The sequence below is a fragment of the Macaca fascicularis genome, chromosome 3, assembly GCF_037993035.2.
Source record: "Macaca fascicularis isolate 582-1 chromosome 3, T2T-MFA8v1.1".
Lineage (NCBI taxonomy): Eukaryota > Metazoa > Chordata > Mammalia > Primates > Cercopithecidae > Macaca > Macaca fascicularis.
In genome coordinates, this window is record NC_088377.1 from 126,807,845 (window position 1) to 126,826,646 (window position 18,802).

At 33.1% G+C, this 18,802-nt stretch overlaps 1 protein-coding gene across 6 annotated transcripts in view; it reads right to left on the minus strand.

Annotated features, from left to right (window-relative positions):
• The window catches only part of CASD1 (CAS1 domain containing 1), a 124,180-nt gene that overhangs the window by 92,090 nt on the left and 13,288 nt on the right, over nt 1-18,802 (minus strand). For 4 of the 6 annotated variants that reach the window (XR_010585775.2, XM_065542325.2, XM_005550190.5 and 1 more), the window contains 7 exons: nt 14,564-14,608; nt 13,530-13,592; nt 8,549-8,593; nt 8,008-8,131; nt 6,311-6,525; nt 3,962-4,384; nt 2,802-2,891 (listed from right to left, as the gene is read on the minus strand). Coding sequence is in view for 5 of the 6 variants with exons in the window: in XM_065542325.2 (XP_065398397.1) it covers nt 2,802-2,891; nt 3,962-4,384; nt 6,311-6,525; nt 8,008-8,131; nt 8,549-8,593; nt 13,530-13,592; nt 14,564-14,608 (1,005 nt within the window). In the remaining variant the exon portion in view is untranslated. Of the gene's footprint in view, nt 1-538; nt 1,575-2,456; nt 2,502-2,801; nt 2,892-3,961; nt 4,385-6,310; nt 6,526-8,007; nt 8,132-8,548; nt 8,594-13,529; nt 13,593-14,563; nt 14,609-18,802 lie in introns of those variants that run through there. The other 2 variants (XM_074035507.1, XM_074035508.1) reach the window with 2 other exon arrangements.

An 18,802-nucleotide genomic window follows, 5' to 3' on the forward strand; every position in this document is an offset into this window, starting at 1 on the left:
CTATTTCACCACGTATATCTCAGGAAAAAAGGATGGTTTCTTATATGACCACATTATCATTACCATAACCAATAAATTTAATACGAAGACAACAGTATTTACTGTATGATCCATATTCAAAATTCTCTATTATTTTGTTATGTTACTTACAACAAAAATTTATTATTAAAAATATGTATGAAATTTCAAGTTTACATTACAGTTAATAGCTAGTTTGACTTCTGGTTCTGCTCTTTCTTTAGTCCCCCATATATTCTCATGACCTTTCATTCAGGTCTTTCCATGGAAGTTACAAACTCTCCAAAGGCAAAAAAAAAAAACAAAAAACGAAACAATGGAACACAAAATCCACCTACCATATATACCAAACTCACTATTCTCTTCATATTAAATTCACATTTAATCTATATTTCATATATACACTTTAAAATAATATTTACACTAACAGTGAGAATCTGTCAGACTATAAGGATTATTTTCATAATTCTCCAGAATTTTTGAACAGTTCTTATCTTTTTGCATAAAAACATGACACAACTGAAGTTTGAGATTTTATTCAAAATAAAAAATATTAATTAAAATAATCATGTTAGAAAGTTTTTAAGATGAGTAATCCCTCAAATATCCAAGAATCAAGTCCCCAAATATGCTATAACGTATACTAATAATGTTTTGCCTATGTAGATAAAGCAAATTTTTTAACCACAACATCCTATACAAAAGAACAGGGATATGTTAATTAATCATTATAAATGATCTGTTAGTGAAAAGTATGTCCTTCCAGAACAGAGATTTTTTAAAATTGTAAATTAGAATATATTAGGATGCAGTGTAAGATATATTAGAATGTTAGGTTGGTAAATGATTTTAATAGAATACCAAATTGCCTTCATCCTTTTATGATATAAATCCTTTCTTGAATCACTGAATTGAGGAACTTAATCTGCCATTAATTCTCTCTACCTGATTTTTTTTAAACAGTAGTATCACCCTTTAATATGTCAGCAATTAATTATGTCTCTAAGTGGTATTTTCTTAAAACAAATTCCCATTACCCAGTCTTTATTCACACATCAGAGATATTCTTAGGATTCAATTTTCATCTCTACTTACTTCTTAGAGAATCTCTGGATTTATACTACAAATTCTTAGCTGGGCTTATAAACTATGTCTTACTATCTCCATCTCTCCTTGCCTTGGATCATTTACACTATCTTGGCTCTTTCATAATGACTCAAATTCACTAGCTTCCCTTCAGCTGCAGCATCACAGGAATTTCCCTATTGCAACAAATATACATATCATAGCCAAATAATTTTAGTAAAATTTATACTTCATTTCTCTGACTTCTACACTTCAAATAAATAATTCATAAAATCATAATTTTTGAAAATAATAAAGAGACAATGAAGAAAGACATCCTTCAATTGTTAGAGATATCTGAAAAACACTAGTAACCATGTTATTTATCTTCTTAATGCTGCTTAAATCTTCAAAATACTCCTTTCTGGGCAACACTCCTCTCTAACTTCAACTTATCATTGATGCACGTACTGTTTATAGATGTGTGCTTTCTGTAAGCAAATAGAACAATAAAAAACAGTTCAGTTGTTCCCAAATTATGAATTTCTTAAAATTTTCAAACATATTTTATGGAAAGTTTGCATCTTCACTATAAAAGTTTGTGTGAAAAGTGGCTGTTAGGCTCAGCCACAAAAGTTTAACTGTAATGTGGCTGGGGTGTTAAAATTCAGAGCACACATTTTTTTCTAGCCCTGCCACATCCAAGGTGGCCAGAGATTATAATAATCCTGTCTTTTAAGACACCTATGGAGAAGGAAAAAAATATTTTTTCCAGGTACAAAAGGCACTAATTAGGTGACCAAAGGAAGGGTCCTCCACAGCACAGAGGAGGCAATAGTACTTAGCACTTAGGAAGTATGGCACACTCTACATAGTCTACAATGGTAGTTCGCCTGTATTTGGATTCTTTGAACACTGAGGCAAGAGAGTTGTAAGTTTTTTAAACTTTAAAAATGTAAAAACAGCTAGTCACACTTCCTAAAAGACAGTGAAGTATAGAACATAAACTATAATAATCAAATTTGATTTCTTCTGGTAGTAATTTGCCTATGCTACATCCTTTATAATCATCATCTTCAAAGTTTATTTTTTTCTTGTTTTTATTGAGACGGAGTCTTGCCCTGCAACCCAGGCTGGAGTACAGTGGCGAAATATTGGCTCACTGCAACCTCCATTCCCTGGGTTCAAGTGTTTCTCCTGCCTCAGCTTCCCAAGTAGCTGGGATTACAGGCATGCACCACCATGCCTGGCTAATTTTTGTATTTTTAGTAGAGACAGGGTCTCACCATGTTGGCTAGGCTGGTCTTGAACTCCTGACCTCAAGTGATCCACCCGCCTCGGCCTCCCAAAGTGCTTGAATTACAGGCATGAGCCACTGCACCTGGCCTCTTCAAAGTTTCCTGATAACTTCAAATTAGCTGTTCAATAAGATGGCATAAAATAATATCCTTAGATATCAGCTATTTCTATTACATTAAAAATTAAGGCCAAGTAAATACAAATCAATTATTGCCTTATCTTTTTTAAAAAAAAATTTTGCTTTTAAAATTACATTTTCTCAAAGAGTTAGGAGAATGGAAAGGCAGAAAGATTAAGTGGGAAATAAGAAGGGTCTATAACTGGTAGAGAATATAAAACACAGAAAAGCTAGTGCCCTTAAAGAAACATTAAAATGACATCATTTTCTGTACTTTCTGAACTTAAATTCCAATACTTACTGTACTTGCTCCAGAAATGTGATAAATCAAAATCACAAGTTGCATCCAGCCTTTCCATTCATCTGTTTGTTCTCTATTTAATACTTTGGTCTGTGTAAAGGAACCAAAATCTCTTTTAAAATTTATCATGAAGAAATTATTTAACAGTATATAATAAGTATGTTAAAAGTCTTCTTACAGGACATAAAGCTAATGCTTCTGTCAAAAGAACCTTGATGGTGGTGAGAAAGAGTTAAAAACTGTCATTTTATCTCTTGCTAAAAGATAGTGTAAAACTATTTTAAATATAATATGAATCTGAAAAATATAAACTAAAGAGATTTTGAATATTTAAGTTGATCCCCTTGGTTTTGTATTAAATGACAATGTATTAAAATTAAATGTACTAAAATTAAACTATGACAGATGTATTTATAAATCTAAAATTGGCATTCTATAATTTTCTTTAGAATTTCAGAGTTAAAAGGATCTTACACTTCCCCTACACTTCATTGACAGGAAAAAAAGCTCTATCATTACAGTTTACTTTCCCCAATATATTCTCACTGAAGATGAATACCTAATTAATAATCCTCACAGGAGAGGTATGTTTTACAATAGAATTCAGTAATTCAAATAAATCATGCCTTGTAAAGAAGTTACACAAATATTTTGAGCAATGACAGCAATTCTAAAATAGGAAAATCAGAATACTGTGAGTAGTGGTGGCCACATCATTAAGTTCTAATTGGTACGTATATATGTCTGACTGATAAATATATAAATATAAAATGTCTGTGTGCATAGGTATTTGTTAATATAATCATATTATTTTACTTTATAAAAGATAATAGTATCTCATGCTTGAAGACCATTATAAAATCAGAAGTACTTCAACTTTCTCCATCAACAAGCAGGCAAAATAACACTAAGTCATGAAATCTTTTTCACAGGTCATATTTCTCAACTTTTCAACATTTTCACGTGACTCTGACCTTTCTCCAAACTGTTCCGAAAAAGCAACAGTTAAGAGTCCACTAAGTGAAGTGTAACTACAATATTCCTTCATCTTCATCTATATACCTATTTGTATATTCTGTCACGATAAATGATATTAGTTCTTTAACAGAGTTTATAATGATAAAAAGGGTAACATGAGTTAAAAAGAAAATGACTCTTACCTCTTTAGTATTTTCATTGTAAAATACTCCCAAAACCAAAATGTAGATAATTGGAATAAAGAAAGATGAATGTGTATAAAATTTGTTTTCCTTCATGAACAGATTTGCACGGTCACACATGTAGAAATATGCCATAATCAGGCCAAGTTTGCAGAAAGACTGTAAAAGTATTTCTAATGAAGACACAGGGGTATTGATAATATTTTTCTTTTCCTCTCCACTTTCCAAATCAGTACATGGCTTATTCTTCCGATGAGCATTACGATGAATTATGTAAAAAATTAAATATCCGATAATACATGAAGTGAAAAAACAAGCAGCTAGCTTCTGTATGAGAGTAAGAGGAGGCCGAGGTTGACAACAGGACCCATCCACAGGCTTCAAAATCTTATTGCAGTACACGTTCATAAGAATCATTGCACTCTGTGAACAAATCAAGTTATCTGGTTATTATCTTGTCAGTGATGTATTTCACATTAAATTTTCTCCAGTGACTACTACTGAGTTTTTAGCACTGAAACCAGAATGCTTTTGTATATTTTGCTACCATTTCCCAAATCACGCAAATAATGGTATTCCTTCCATCTGTAACAGCTAGTTCAGGGTGTTTCAAACTTCTGGGGCTATGAACCAAAATACAAAATTCATTTTATAATGTGACCAGGACATTTACAGGAAACAATACCTATCCTTACTACTTGGAATGCACTCCGAGATTGTTCTATTCTTTTTTTTTTCCCAACACCAATTTCATGGTTGTTAATGGGTTGTGACCTTTAGTTAAAAAATGCTGACAGACATCAAGGACCAAAGAATTTTAATTAGAAGACTTTCAAAACAAAAGATATCAGGACGCTTAAGATAAAGTCTACTGTTTAAATGTGAAAAAAAAAGCATAAAATAACTGCCACTAAAAAATTATTAATTTTTAGCTAGCAATATTTGTAATAGGTCTTTCATTTGGATTATAGTTTATAGGCCATTTAGGATTCTACAGTTTTAAGATATCTAATGTTAAATAAAACTTAGAACCTTCAACATGGTTTAACTACAATAAAATTATTCTGGGAAAGTTGTCAAGAGTCTGTCTAGTTGAAGGTTCAGTCAAACTCTAGTTTTATAAAAACTTCGTAGTTTAGGCATCTGTGGAACTCCAGATGATTATGTTATTTAAGCCTAAACATTCAAAATAAGCAAGATTCGAGGAAATCTCATCCTTTTAGCCTTAAGACTGCAGGTGGTTTTATGCCTGGCACTCTTACAGATACTAGCCTGCAAATTCCACTGCAAGGTTCTTTACCAGCTTTTAGGGGGTTCATCAAGCCCTTTTATGTATATGGAGAACCATATGTATATGCAAACATACACATTATTCTGCAGGAGAAGAACAAAACCCTTGTCTTGTATCAGATACTCAAAGGGCTCATGCAACTCTCACAAAGGTTAAGAACCACTGCTTAATGAGAAAAAAACTAATTTGTTCCACTGTTTGTTAAAATTTATAGTTATGTAGTTCTCTTTCATACTTAACCTAAATCCCCTTCCATAGGTCAACTTGGATTTGTTCAGTATGTACTCTGTATCTTGAATAATGCTTAGGATAGAAGAGTTGTAAGAATTCTTTTTTTCTTTTCTTGAGACAGAGTCTCTCTCTGTCACCCAGGCTGGAGTGCAGTAGTGGGATCCTGACTCACTGCAACCTCTGCCTCCTCGGTTCAAGCAATTCTCCTGCCTCAACCTCCCGAGTAGCTGGGATTACAAGCATGTGCCACCACGCCCAGCTAATTTTTGTATTTTTAGTAGAGATGGGGTTTCCCTATGTTAGGCTAGTCTCGAACTCCTGACCTCAAGTGATCCACCTGCCTCAGCCTCCCAAAGTGCTGGGATTACAGGCATGAGCCACCACGCCTGGCCAGAAGAGCTATAGGGAACTAATAAAAATTATTTTAAGCATTAAAAAGTGTATTCTTCATTGAAGCTTAATCTTATAACCTTAAGGTTTAACGTAAGGAGAACATAGAAGCAGTAGTTTTTAAACGTGAGTGTGCTGAGAACATATATGCTTCTGAGGAGACAATGTATATTAACAGTGATTAGCACTCAATAAATGAAGTTTAATTTCCCTTCTTCCCTAACTTCTTTCTCTCTTAGAATGTACCAAAACTCTTATGTACATATTCAGCTAGATGACAGAAAGCAAAAGTATTTCTAGATGTATCTATACAGAATAACTACAAGTTACTAGGACTGCAATAAAATAAATTATTTATAACCATGTTATAATGACTTATGGCTTAAAGCAATTGATATTATAGTCTCCATCTACTGATATATGTAAAAATTTCTTACAGTTTCTCTGCTTGATTCAGGAAGATGTAAGCCATCCAAAGATTCCATGATGGTTTCTTGAGCAATTAATTTGGAAACACTGAACATCTTAACATTTGATTTAGAATTTCTGGTGCTACTATTCAAAATACTGACTGCAGCTTCATTGTAAGCATCTATCTTCTCATTAGTGATCATCTTCCTATTTTCACTTAATAGATCTTCATAAACAGGATCTGCATGTGAGATACATTTTTAAAAACACATTTTAAAAATCCCTATTGGTAAAAATCGTGATCATGCACGTTAGCTGTTCCACATTTCAAATGTTGTTTTTAAAAGTATAGATGATATCAGGTACCTAATAATTCATTTTTACATAAAGCTTCCCAAAGTTTGCAACAGATTTCCCATTTTATATTCAAGTTTTGAGTCAAGCAATATCCCTCTCAAATTTAAAGAACTGTTGTCTCATCTCTATATACACAGATTTGGGGAAATATTTTAATGCTCTAGCATGTCTTAAGAGTTTAACATTTTTGGATGCTGGGATATAATGGGTAACAAGAAATCTAAAATTAGTTATAGAAGATTGCTTAAATAAAAATAGCTGCCCATCTTTTTTTTCTCTTGTCACTGCTTAATTCTGTAAACTTTGTTCATACCATTAGGAGGTAATATTATTGAGGCTCAAGGTCTGCCTATTGTCTTATCACTTACTATAAATAAATTTAATTTTTCCTCATTTTAATATGAGAAAGGGTAACAATGAGTCTGTGAATAAAATAGGAATTATGGAACAGATCATCACTACCATTTTTCTTATTCCTTTCATTTTGACATTCAACTTGGAAATAATAAGAATTCCTGACAAAAAGCATGAATTGCTAAAATATCCATGACATTTCATATTGTGCTAGGCATTAAATAACATTCAATAAATTCCTAAAATGAGTTATCCTAATGTCTACTAAGAATTTCATTACCAAGCATAAACTAGATTGTGTAAATTTAAACATATTCTGTCAATTCAAAAGTGTATTTTATTTAATTATTTTTATTTTTTCAGAAACCCTTTGCTTGCTAAAAAAGTATATTTACTTCTAATGACTTTAATATTATGAAGCAGGGTGAAGTATATTTACTTCTAATGACTTTAATGTTATGAAACACGGCAAAACCCCGTCTCTACCAAACATACAAAAAATTAGCTGGGTGTGGTGGTGCACACCTGTAGTCCCAGCTACTTGGGAGGCCGAGGCGGGAGGATCGCTTGAGCCTGGGAGGCGGAGGTTGCAGTGAGCCAAGATCATGCCACTGCACTCCAACCTGGGAAAGAGAGCAAGACCCTGTCTCAAAAAAATATATATATATATTATGAAATAGATCGTATTTTTTCTATATATTTCCCAATCACAATAAATATGTTTTGTAAGAAAAAAATCAGAGAGACCACATCTCATTTGCCTTTAGGACTTATCTTTTTGTTATACATTCTATAGCCATTCTGCTGAGGTTCCTTGGAGGATATTTCTTATTTTTCACCTATGTTTATTAATTTGTTCCTTACATTTGAAAAAGGAGAGCAAATAACTCAAGTGTACTCTAATCTTGCAAATCTTGTTTCAAAATTAATTCACATAAAGCAGTAATTCTGCTTCTTGAAACAGAAGATAATAAAAACCCATGCTTCAAAATATACATTACTCATTCCTTACCTTGTAAGACCCAATAAACATCACTAGTCTTTGCCAATTTTTCTAAAAGTGGTGCTATGGAGGTAATGTTCATTTTATATTGAGAAAGCGCTTCACTGCTACCATTGTGAATCTTGATGGACCACTAAAAAGAAGTATATATTATCCATTAATGTAGCATTTATCATAAACAATTAAAGTATATAATTTACCTATTGTAACAAGTGTTATTATTTTAGATATTTCTCATTTTATTTAATATAAGAATAAAATTTGGTCAAATTATTTCATGAAATACATGAAGGCAATTAGAAAAAGCTGTTATAAAACTATACTTTCAATGCATTCAAGAAGAATACAATTTTAGATATAAAAAATACTGATATTTAACAGTAAGTTTCCTAAGTTCATTCCAACCTTATTAAAATTCAACAATCTAATCATAATAGAAGTAAGAATTAAAAATTTAGGTACAATCAAGAATTCTGAATACAAATTAACTTTTTCTTAGCATGGTCTTAAATGTGAAACAAAATCATTAAGAATATAGATAATAACTTACTGTGGCAGCTCCTGCTACAATCACATGTGGTTTTGCAATGGAATCCTAAAGGAAGAAAAATCTTTATCATAGTATTATATCCAGTTCAGGGAATTAATACAAATAAGATCATTTAATTTTTTTTCCTTAAAATGTAAGTTCTTCCTTCTAAATTCATTCTAAGTTTTTAGAATTCCTTGTTATTATTATCACTTATTATTGTTATAGCAAGACCGATATCCAATGCCTAAAATCTTGTAAGGCTACATATACATACAGGATGACAGAAATTTGGATGGTTAACTCTTTGACGTTCTTAAAAAAAAGCACCACTGAAATCTAACACGACCTAATATTATTCTGAACTCTGAGTAAAATGCTTAGAGTAAAGCACTAGTGTATTATGTCAGTCAATTAAAAGGTAATCATGGAAGCCTAAAGGGTACACAGCATAAGTGTTAAATAAAATACAAGGTCAGTACCAAAACAATCTTCTGGGAAAGTGAAATCCAATGCATATTTAACAAAATAAACCGATAATTATTAAAGACCACATGCAGAAAAACGCAAGTAGAGATCCCTAAAAACCTTCGCCAAACGCAAATTAGAGTAGTTCCCTCCCTTACACATGGTTTCAGTGTACACTGTTTCAGTTACCCGTGGTCAACTGAAGTCCAAAAACATTAAATAGAAACTTCCAGAAATAAATAATTCGTAAGTTTTAAATTATGTGCCACTCTGAGTAACATGATAAAGTCTCATGCTATCCTGCACTGTCCCTCCTGGGATGTGAATCCTCCCCTTGTCCAGGGTATCACACTGTATGCTACCTGCCCATTAGTCACTTAGTAGCCATCTCAGTTGTCAGACCAACTGTCACAGCATCACAATCTTTGTGTTAAAGTAACCCCTATTTTACTCAATAATGACCCCAAAGCTCAAAAATAGTAATGCTGAGATACTGTTATAATTGTTCTATTTTATTATTATTTATTGCTGTTAACCTCTTACTATGCCTAATTTATACATTAAACTTCATCATGCATTTGTATGTATAGGAAAAAACATTGTACACATAGGGTTTGGTACCATCTATAGTTTCAGCACATGCTGGGGTCTTGGAACATATTAACCATGGATAAATGGGGACTACTGTATGCTATTTATAATATATAGCAATAGTATATTATAGTACAATTATATTTGTAGGTAACTATATGTTATATATAGCATAACAAGTATATAGTACTTTATAGTACTTACTAACTTACTAAGTACATTCTCTTATCTCATTGTAATATAGATTCCCTGCCTTCCACCCTGTGGGGCAGGCAAGATGATATTATATATTTCTTATAAAACAAAGACACAGACTCAGAATGGCTAATAGGATATTGTTGAGGCCTGCCAGGTAAGTCAGAACTTAAGTCTTCTGACTTCTGAATCATCAAAGACCTGATATTGCAATCATACACACAAGAAACAATTAAAAACAAGCATGAAATTTAGTAACAAAAAATGGACTGATGTAAAAAATGACAGTTACTTTTTCACTATAAAGGTAATACATGCTTCATGTAAAATACTACAAAAATAGAGAAAAATAACAAAATAAATCAATTTTCTTTTAGATATACGACCATTTCCAGTTTAGCATGCTTCATTTTACACTGTTAAAGAATTTTTAGTGAATACAAAATTTTTAATATTTTTTCCTCATCTCTAGGTGCCTTTCTCATTCCCAAAACTCACACTGGTTATCCCAAACCTTACATTCCATGCCCTCCTTCTCAGCATAAAGTTTAATTCTCAAACTTCGTAGAGAAAATAAAATTCATCCAACAAGTGTGCTCTTGCCTTCCTTCCTTCATTCTTACAACTTCTCTATACTCCCGCAGCTATCTTCCTGACAAGAGAATAAAGAAAGTATGTCTCTATTCTTCTCAATGGCTAATGCCTTCCTCTGTCTACATTCCCTCCCTTTTCACTTCTGGAGCTATGATTCATGAATTATGTCCTCCAACTCTCATAGTATCAATCTTGTCCTCCTCCTCCACTCTCTTTCCTTCCCTCAACTTAAAAGTGTTAAATCATCCTTATCCTCAAAAAGTTTTCCTTCAACCCTGTCTCACACCTGTAACCAACAGACTACTTGAAAGATAACTTCCCTCACTACGCCAATTTCTTTATCTCTCATTTATGCCTCAACTTATGCTTTGAATTTGGGCTTCACTATCCATTAAAACTGTCCCACGAGCCCATTAACGAACCCTGGATTGCCAAACGCTGTAGCTTCATTCCACCTTAGCAAGTTTTGAAAGTGACACTGGTGACTATCCATCTTTTAAAATCCTTACCTCCCCCTGTATGTGATTTTACAGTCCTTCCTCCCTTGGTTTTCTTCCTACTCCTTTTACTGCCACTTCTCGGAATCTCCTTGATAATTCCATTCCTCAAAAGCCCTCTCCTCTTGAATCTCTAAATTCTCTGCCTATTCAATTTCTTCCATTCAAATAACTTCAAATATCACCTCAATCCATACCAAGACTCCCAAAATCCATCCAATAGCTCAGACTTAATGACTTCCATTCACTTATAGAATTACATCTCAACTGCCAGTTTCTTTACAAGTCAGCCTAATTTCCTTCCACTCTTCCACTATATCACATCATTCTCCTGTTTAAAACTTTCAATGGTTCTCCACTTCAATTCAATTCAATGTACTTATTATCAGAAAATACACCCTGAAGTATTTAGAAGTAGTTAAAAAACAGATAAAATAAATCCACTCCCCCAATATGGCTTAGGATATCATTCATAATGTAGTACCTGCTTCCTCATCTCTTGTCAACTCCCTGTAAAATGAAGCATATGAAAAGAACAACCAAAACCAACACACATAAAGAAGCATTTTGTATGTCAGCTCCACTAAAACTGCTGGAAAGTCCCTGAATAGGCTATACTCCATCTTCAGCATCATTGCACACGCTGTTTCCTTTGCAGGAAATAACCCCACTTCTCGTTCCCCACACTCACCTTCATGACCACTTTATCTGAAAACTAATTTTGAAAACTTAAAAAAAAATTACACTTATGGTCTATCCTCTGTAATCCTGTTTGTTGTGCCCTTTACACTTCCTATTTTAGCACTTGTCACATTGCTTAAGTGTATGTGTTATTCATCTAGCTCTTTGAGGGGAGGATCTCTATGTTAACCAACATATCAACAGTGTCTAACTTAGTGCCTAGAATATAGAAATATCTGTGGAATAACAATCTACTTAGAGTCCTCTCAATTCAACTTTGCTTTTACGCCTATAGGCTTCTAAAAGGCTATTCTAGTTAATAAGTGTATCTTCTTCCTAACTCATAGTTCTCAAATATTATCTCCTCTATAAAATGTTCTTAGATAATTACCAATACTCTCATCACCTCCTGTCCTAAGTGTCTCTATTCATGGTGCTTCCATAATCCTTTGAGCTCAATTCTGTGTTAGCTTTTGCCTTCTTTTGTCGTTATTCATCAGTAAGTCACCATCTACTAGATTACAAATTCCTTGAAGGCTGAGACTGGAGCTAATTCCCAGCCACATTACTATTACTCAGCACAAAGCTGGCAATAGTACATTAACAACAAAAATGTGGGTCTCCAAATCCTCAGGATCTAGCAGTTTACTATGGAAATAGTAAAAAGCAAATACATACATCCACACTGAAAACCATCAACTAATCAATCTCAGGTGACCATGTGGTCATCTACCTGAATAAAATATTTCCTTTTTCTCAACAACCATAATGAGTTTTACAACAGAATCTAAGGCTCCAAAAACTAGCTTTAACAAATGTATGAGAATTGAAATTTTGGATATGTAATGTATCTCCAGGTTAGTAAATAACCTATAAAGGTTTTCTGTGATCTTATAGGATTTACAAATTGTAGTGTATTAATGTTTAATTATGAATTTCTACTACTTTAATAAATATATTTTCAGTCCAGCACAAATATGAACCATATGCTTAAATCATTTCAAATATACACGGAACATTATTCTACACTTAGGGACATTTAAAAACATATCGACAAAACCAAAATGCACTGTAGACCTCAATTTCCCAGAAATTTGAATTCCAGAAGCCGTCTACATGTTTGTTTTTTGGAAAACATTTGCTCAAAGAAACAAGATTAGAAATGGTAGCTAGGTTCCCACAAGATCCTACAAAAGCCTATTTATTGTATGATGTGGTTGTAATACTAAATATTTATTGTGAAGAAAAAAATCCCAAACCAAAAAACTGTTGCAGGGCAATTAATTAAACAAAACAAGGTCAATAAAATTAAATATTGTTTTATCCATCTGAAATACAAATGTCTCTGGGAAAGAATACAGGTTTAATTAAAGGACTGACAAAAGGCTGTATGGAAACTACTACACAGATTGTAAAATGGACTTGTGAGAACTTAGGAGTTTTCTGAGGTTAATAGCATGCTTACCTTTACATCTAATTTATCTCCAAACATGATGAGCTAAAACATATTAGTCTTGCCTGCTAGGTCACAAATATAATAATAAAAAGAAAAAAAAAGGCTATAAAAACAAATAAACAAAAGTTTCCTGAAGTATCTGGGCATGAGTTTGAAGGAGAAAACAGAAAAATGCACAAGAGAATATACACTGTGCTGGGAAGATTACCTGGGTTTGAATCAGCTGAACTACAGCAGTAACAGAAGACTTTAAATATGGAAAGTCTGGTATAAACATAATCTGCTTTATGGTTAGAATGGTGATAATGGGGCAGAGATATTGGATCAACACGTTCTCTTCTCAATAAAGTGCTAGAATCAGTGCAGCGCAGCTTAGTTGCTATCAAGAAGGCAGGTATAAAATATAGGAGAGTGGGACAAGTGAGTAAAGGGAAGAAATATATGCTTGAGGGCTTTTAAAATTTGGTTGCTTAAAAAAAAAAAAAAAAAAAAAAAAGCCCTAGGATTTTTAAATACAGACCTCAGTCCACACTTTGATACACTGTTTCATAGAACCATTAACTTCAGGATGCCACAGAAAATCCTAAAAGAGAAATGTTAGAAGTAAAGACAAAGTCGAAGAAACTCTTAATTCCACCATTCAGAATAAACATTAACATTCTCTTATAGAGTACTTAAAAGTAAAACACTACATTGTCCAATACATCTTCAATTCCTATCTTAATTTGCCAAGAGTCCACAATAGTTCTCCTTGAATCCACTTCTGTCTTCCTCTAACCTCTGTCCACATTTTAGCCAGAGCAATCTTTTAAAAACTTAAATCTGATCTTGCCACACCCCTGCTTATGTATTCAGACCTTCTACTGCCTTGAGAATAAAATCTAAAACACTATAAATTGCTAAGAAGGTTCAGGATCTCCACCTGTCTCTTCTGCGTCTCCTGCTACTTGTACCCTTGCTCTCCCTTTTGGTACTCAGTCAGCTCCTGGAATGCTCTATGTTCTCCTTTTTCTCTAGGACTTTGCACATACTATTCCTTCTGTCCATAATGCTCACAAACTCTTCCACTGAGCCTGCCTAACTCTTACTTATTTTTGAAGGCTCAGTTAAAATATCACTTCTGCAGGGAGGAAAACAACTTTCAATTCCTTGCTCTGTACATTCCCATTGCCCCTCTTTTTCTTTTCTGCCATGCTTGTCCCACTTGTATTTGCATGTAGAGAACTATAAAAACCTGCAATCTTCATTAGGTCAAGGCCATTTTTGTCTTGATCCTCACTGAATTCTTAATGATTGGGAATTCAGAAAATTCACATATTCTTTTACAGACATTAATCCAGAACGCATACTGGTTTTGAATTCATGTGCAAGATTACTCTTTCCTAATAAAATTTTGAGACCATTACATAAAACAACTCACACAAACTTTTACTCCACTATCCTAATATTCTTATCTAGTCTCAAGAATACACTGAAGTACACTTAGGATGTTCAATTAACCAAAGAATATAGTTTCAACATTGTAACATCTAGCTTACTATTACATGAACTTACCACTTTAACTGATGCAGTCTTGTCTTCAAAAGGAATATTTTCATGCTGCCATAAAAGGAGACAGAGAAACATTAATGTATAGATTAAATTTATATAAATAATGCCCCATTTAGCGGTTTTGTTGATTTATTTTTATGCATATTTTTGATTTATTTTTAAGCACCAAATCTCAATTATCTAAAAACTCTACCCAAAGGGGAAAAAACCGAGATAGAACATAACAAAATAAGTGACATTAGTTAAATTGTCTACATGTGATTTTCAACATCTAAGATATAGTTCAAAGATAAAATTTCAACAGCAAACAAGCAAATACATAAACATGTCTATATAAATTACCTTTTTGCCAAGATTGCCAGGATTCCAATTTAGTCCCAGTATTACTATTTTTTGTTTGATTTGTTTTTTGTTTGCTATTTTGAGACAGAGTCTCACTCTGTTGCCTGGGCTATAGTACAGAGGTGCGATCTCGGCTCATTGCAACCTCCGCCTCCCGGGCTCAAGCAATCCTCTCACCTCAGCCTCCCAAGTAGCTAGGACCACAGGTGCAGGCCACCATGCTTGGCTAATTTTTTAAAAATATTTTTTGTAGTGACGGGGTTTTGCCATGTTGTCCAGCTGGTCTCGAACTCCTGGGCTCAAGTGATCCACCCACCTCAGCCTCCCAAAGTGCTGGGATTACAAGGCATATGCCACTGTGCCCAGCACTTGTATTACTATTTGTCTCAGAAATGGACTGCTACCCTTCATTTCCCGAGTCCCTTCCGGTTAGGCAGAGCCACAAGGCTAGTTTTGGCTAATGCAATGTGGATATATGTGACATACGCCACTTCCAGGCTGAATTTCCCAAGGCAATTCTCTGGTCTCTAACTTAACTGATGCACAGACTAAGGAAGCCAAATGTTCCAAGGTACTTTAGAAGATAGTAAAAATTCCAATAGTAGGAACGGCTAAATGACTATGTGGAGCAAAGCCTCTCGCCAGCCCACCTAGGACATGCAATGCTAAGCAAGAACTTCTGTTTTGTTAAGACATTAGAGCGGTTTGTTGGTGTAGCAACACCTAGTCCATTCTCACCAGTGTACTAGTATAGGCCCTGACTGACAGGAATGGATGAACATGACTCTAGGTTATTATAGGTTTCACTCTGAAAACAGCATATAAATAGTTCATTTGTAGAAAAAATTGAAACGTGAACACTACAACTTCTTATAACCAAATGTTCTACACAAAGAATGGCATTCCTTTCAGAATTAGAAATCCTAGGTGGGAAAGGGGTAAGGGTGGTCAGTAAGAAGCTAATTCTATTGTTAAAATCAAAATTGAAATGTTTTCATTAATTCAAACAGACAAATAGTATTTATACTGAAATCTCCATGAAACAAAATTTGTTCTATCAACAAGTTAACTTTTTAGGTTCTTGTTGGTGCTTCTAAAACATTACTTTCCAAAAGGAGTCTTGAGACTATTAATTCAATGAAACTTTAAGGTAAGTTTCTTTGGTCAAATAGATCTGGGATATACTGGGTCAAACAAAATCACACAGTTGTTTTCCTCCTTCTACCGCATCTTCAACCTTTTAAAAATGTGTCCTCAGAAAAATAATGTCATGAACTTTCTTTGTCTTACTTTGCATAGAGTAGTTAATGCAACTCGATCTCTTTCTTCTTTTTCCTTTTCTAATACAACGTTTGATATACACAAAAAAGTCACATATATGAAAATCACAAAGCACAGTAGAAATAAACACTCATGAATCCATGATACAAATCAGAGCATTGCCAACACACTGAACCACCTATGTGGTCCTTTCCCTATCTTAACTCCATGTTTCACCCAAAGTAAACCACTCTCCTGAATTGTGTGTTTATATTTTGTTTTTAAAAACTTTCTGTAGTTTTTGTCACATAAATATGCATCTTTAAATGATATATTTGTCACATAAATATGCATCTTTAAATGATATATATTAATTTTGCCAGTTTTCTCTCCAACTTTTAATTTTAAAAATTTTCAATCTTACAGCAAAGCTGACAGAATTAAATGAATGCCCAAAACGTTTTACCAATTGTTAACATTTCCTATACCAGCTTCACCTTTCTTCCTCTCTACACATATATATTCTATAGTTTTTCTCCTTTGCTGAACTATGTGAAAGTTCATTATAGAAGTCATAACATTTCACCCTTAAATACTTAAGCATATTCTCTTTAAGTATATACCCCTAAGAACATTCTCTTACATAAGGAATTTGACATTGAAAAAATATTATCTCATTTAATATATAGTCCATATTCAATTTTTTCCAATTTCCCAAGAATATCCTTTCTATAGCTCTTATATTTTAATCTACAATTCCATTAAAATCGTGTTACATTTAGTTGTCAAATCTCTTAATCTCACATAACCTGGAACATTCCCTAGCGTTTAAAAATTTGTACATATCAGTTTATTTTATCAATACTATTTTTATTAATATCAAGTATCGTATTTACTATTTTTATAGAGTACAGGTCAACTGATACATTACTATCTAGATTATAAAAAGCACTAACTGTTGTCTTCCTGGATATGTCTCTTAAGAAAAGAGTAAGAATTTCCCTAATTGTTCCATAGATCCATAAGCCATAAAAATGTTCACCATCAAACGATAATGCAAATTATTTTCTGGAGTATTTATAACAATTTACACTCTCACTAGCAGTTTATAAGACATCTACTGGTACACAGCCTAATACATCTGGTCTGTTTTCATATTTCTTGCCATTGTCAGATTTAATTTCTGCCACTATAGTAGGTATAAAAAAAAAAAAAATCTCACTTCTACTTCAGTAAAATGCCTGGCCATACTCCCTGACCCCCACCTTCTGTCCACTGGGTTATCTTTTTCATTAATTTGCAGTTTCTGACATTTCTTGAATGTATGTTGTAAATTATCTTTTCTCAATTTGTAGCTTATCTTTTTTCTTTAAGGTATCTTTTGGTGAATAGATACTCTTTATCTTAAGGTATGTGAATTTATCTTTTATTTCTTAGCACTTTTTGTTTCTTATGTAAGAGATGTTTCCCTACCTTGAGATAATGAAGATATTCTCCTACATTTTATTTCTATTTCTAAAGGTTTCAAATTTTTTACTTTCATATTTAAGTTTAAACTCATCCATCTAGAAACGATTTTACTCGATGGTGTGAGGTAGGAATCCAATTTCAACTTTTTCCATGTGCAAATTGCCTTAGCACCCTTAACTGAATAGACCTTCTTTTCCCCAGGGATCTTCTATGGCATTTCTGTTACTTTTAAAGTCATTTTATATGGAAGTTTCTATCTCAGAGCTCTATATTTTATGCTACTGGTTTATTTGTTTAACTCTACACCAATACCCCACTGTTTTAATTACTACAAGGTAAAATTAAATGTTGATATTGTAGAACAAATCCTTTCCACCTTGTTTTCAGATCTGTTGGGGTTATTCTTGGTCTGCTGCCCTTCCATAAAAAATTTAGAATCCATTAGTAAAGTTCCACAGCAAATTCTGTTGGGATTTTATTGGAATTACACTGAACCTACAGATCAGTCTGGCAATAACTGACATCTTTACAATACTGAGTCTTCCCATCCAAGGAAACAGTATATTATATTCCATCTAATTATGTCATTTGGAACTGTCTTCCAAAAAATTTTTATGGCTTTTCTGCATACAGATCTTCCACATTTGCTGTTTATTCTTATGTAACATATAGTTGTTGTTGTTACCATTGCACATGATATATTTTAAAAGCCTTTAGAACTCTACATTGTTGGCATGTAGATATGTGTTAATTTTTAACAGCTTTGTTGAGGTATCACAATTTTTGTATGTACATCTTATAATCAGCTACCTTGTTAAAATCTTTATTACTTCTAGTAAATTTTCTATAAATTCTTTGGGATTTTCTATGTAGAGAATTGTATCATATGAACTCCTAAGTTTATTTCTTTCCAATCCTTACATCTTTAGATTATCTTTTTTGGCTAGAATCTCTAATACAATGTTGAATAGAAGCAGCAGTAATGAACATCCTTGTCTTTTTCCTGATTTTAATAGAAATATGTCTGACATTTCACCATTAAGAACATTTACCGTAGGCTTCTAGAATTTTTACCAGGTTAAGTTTGATATAAAGTAACTTAAAGAAAGAATGACACCAATTCTCTGATATTGTTGGAATTTGTTTAATGGTGTAATACACATTAAAAAT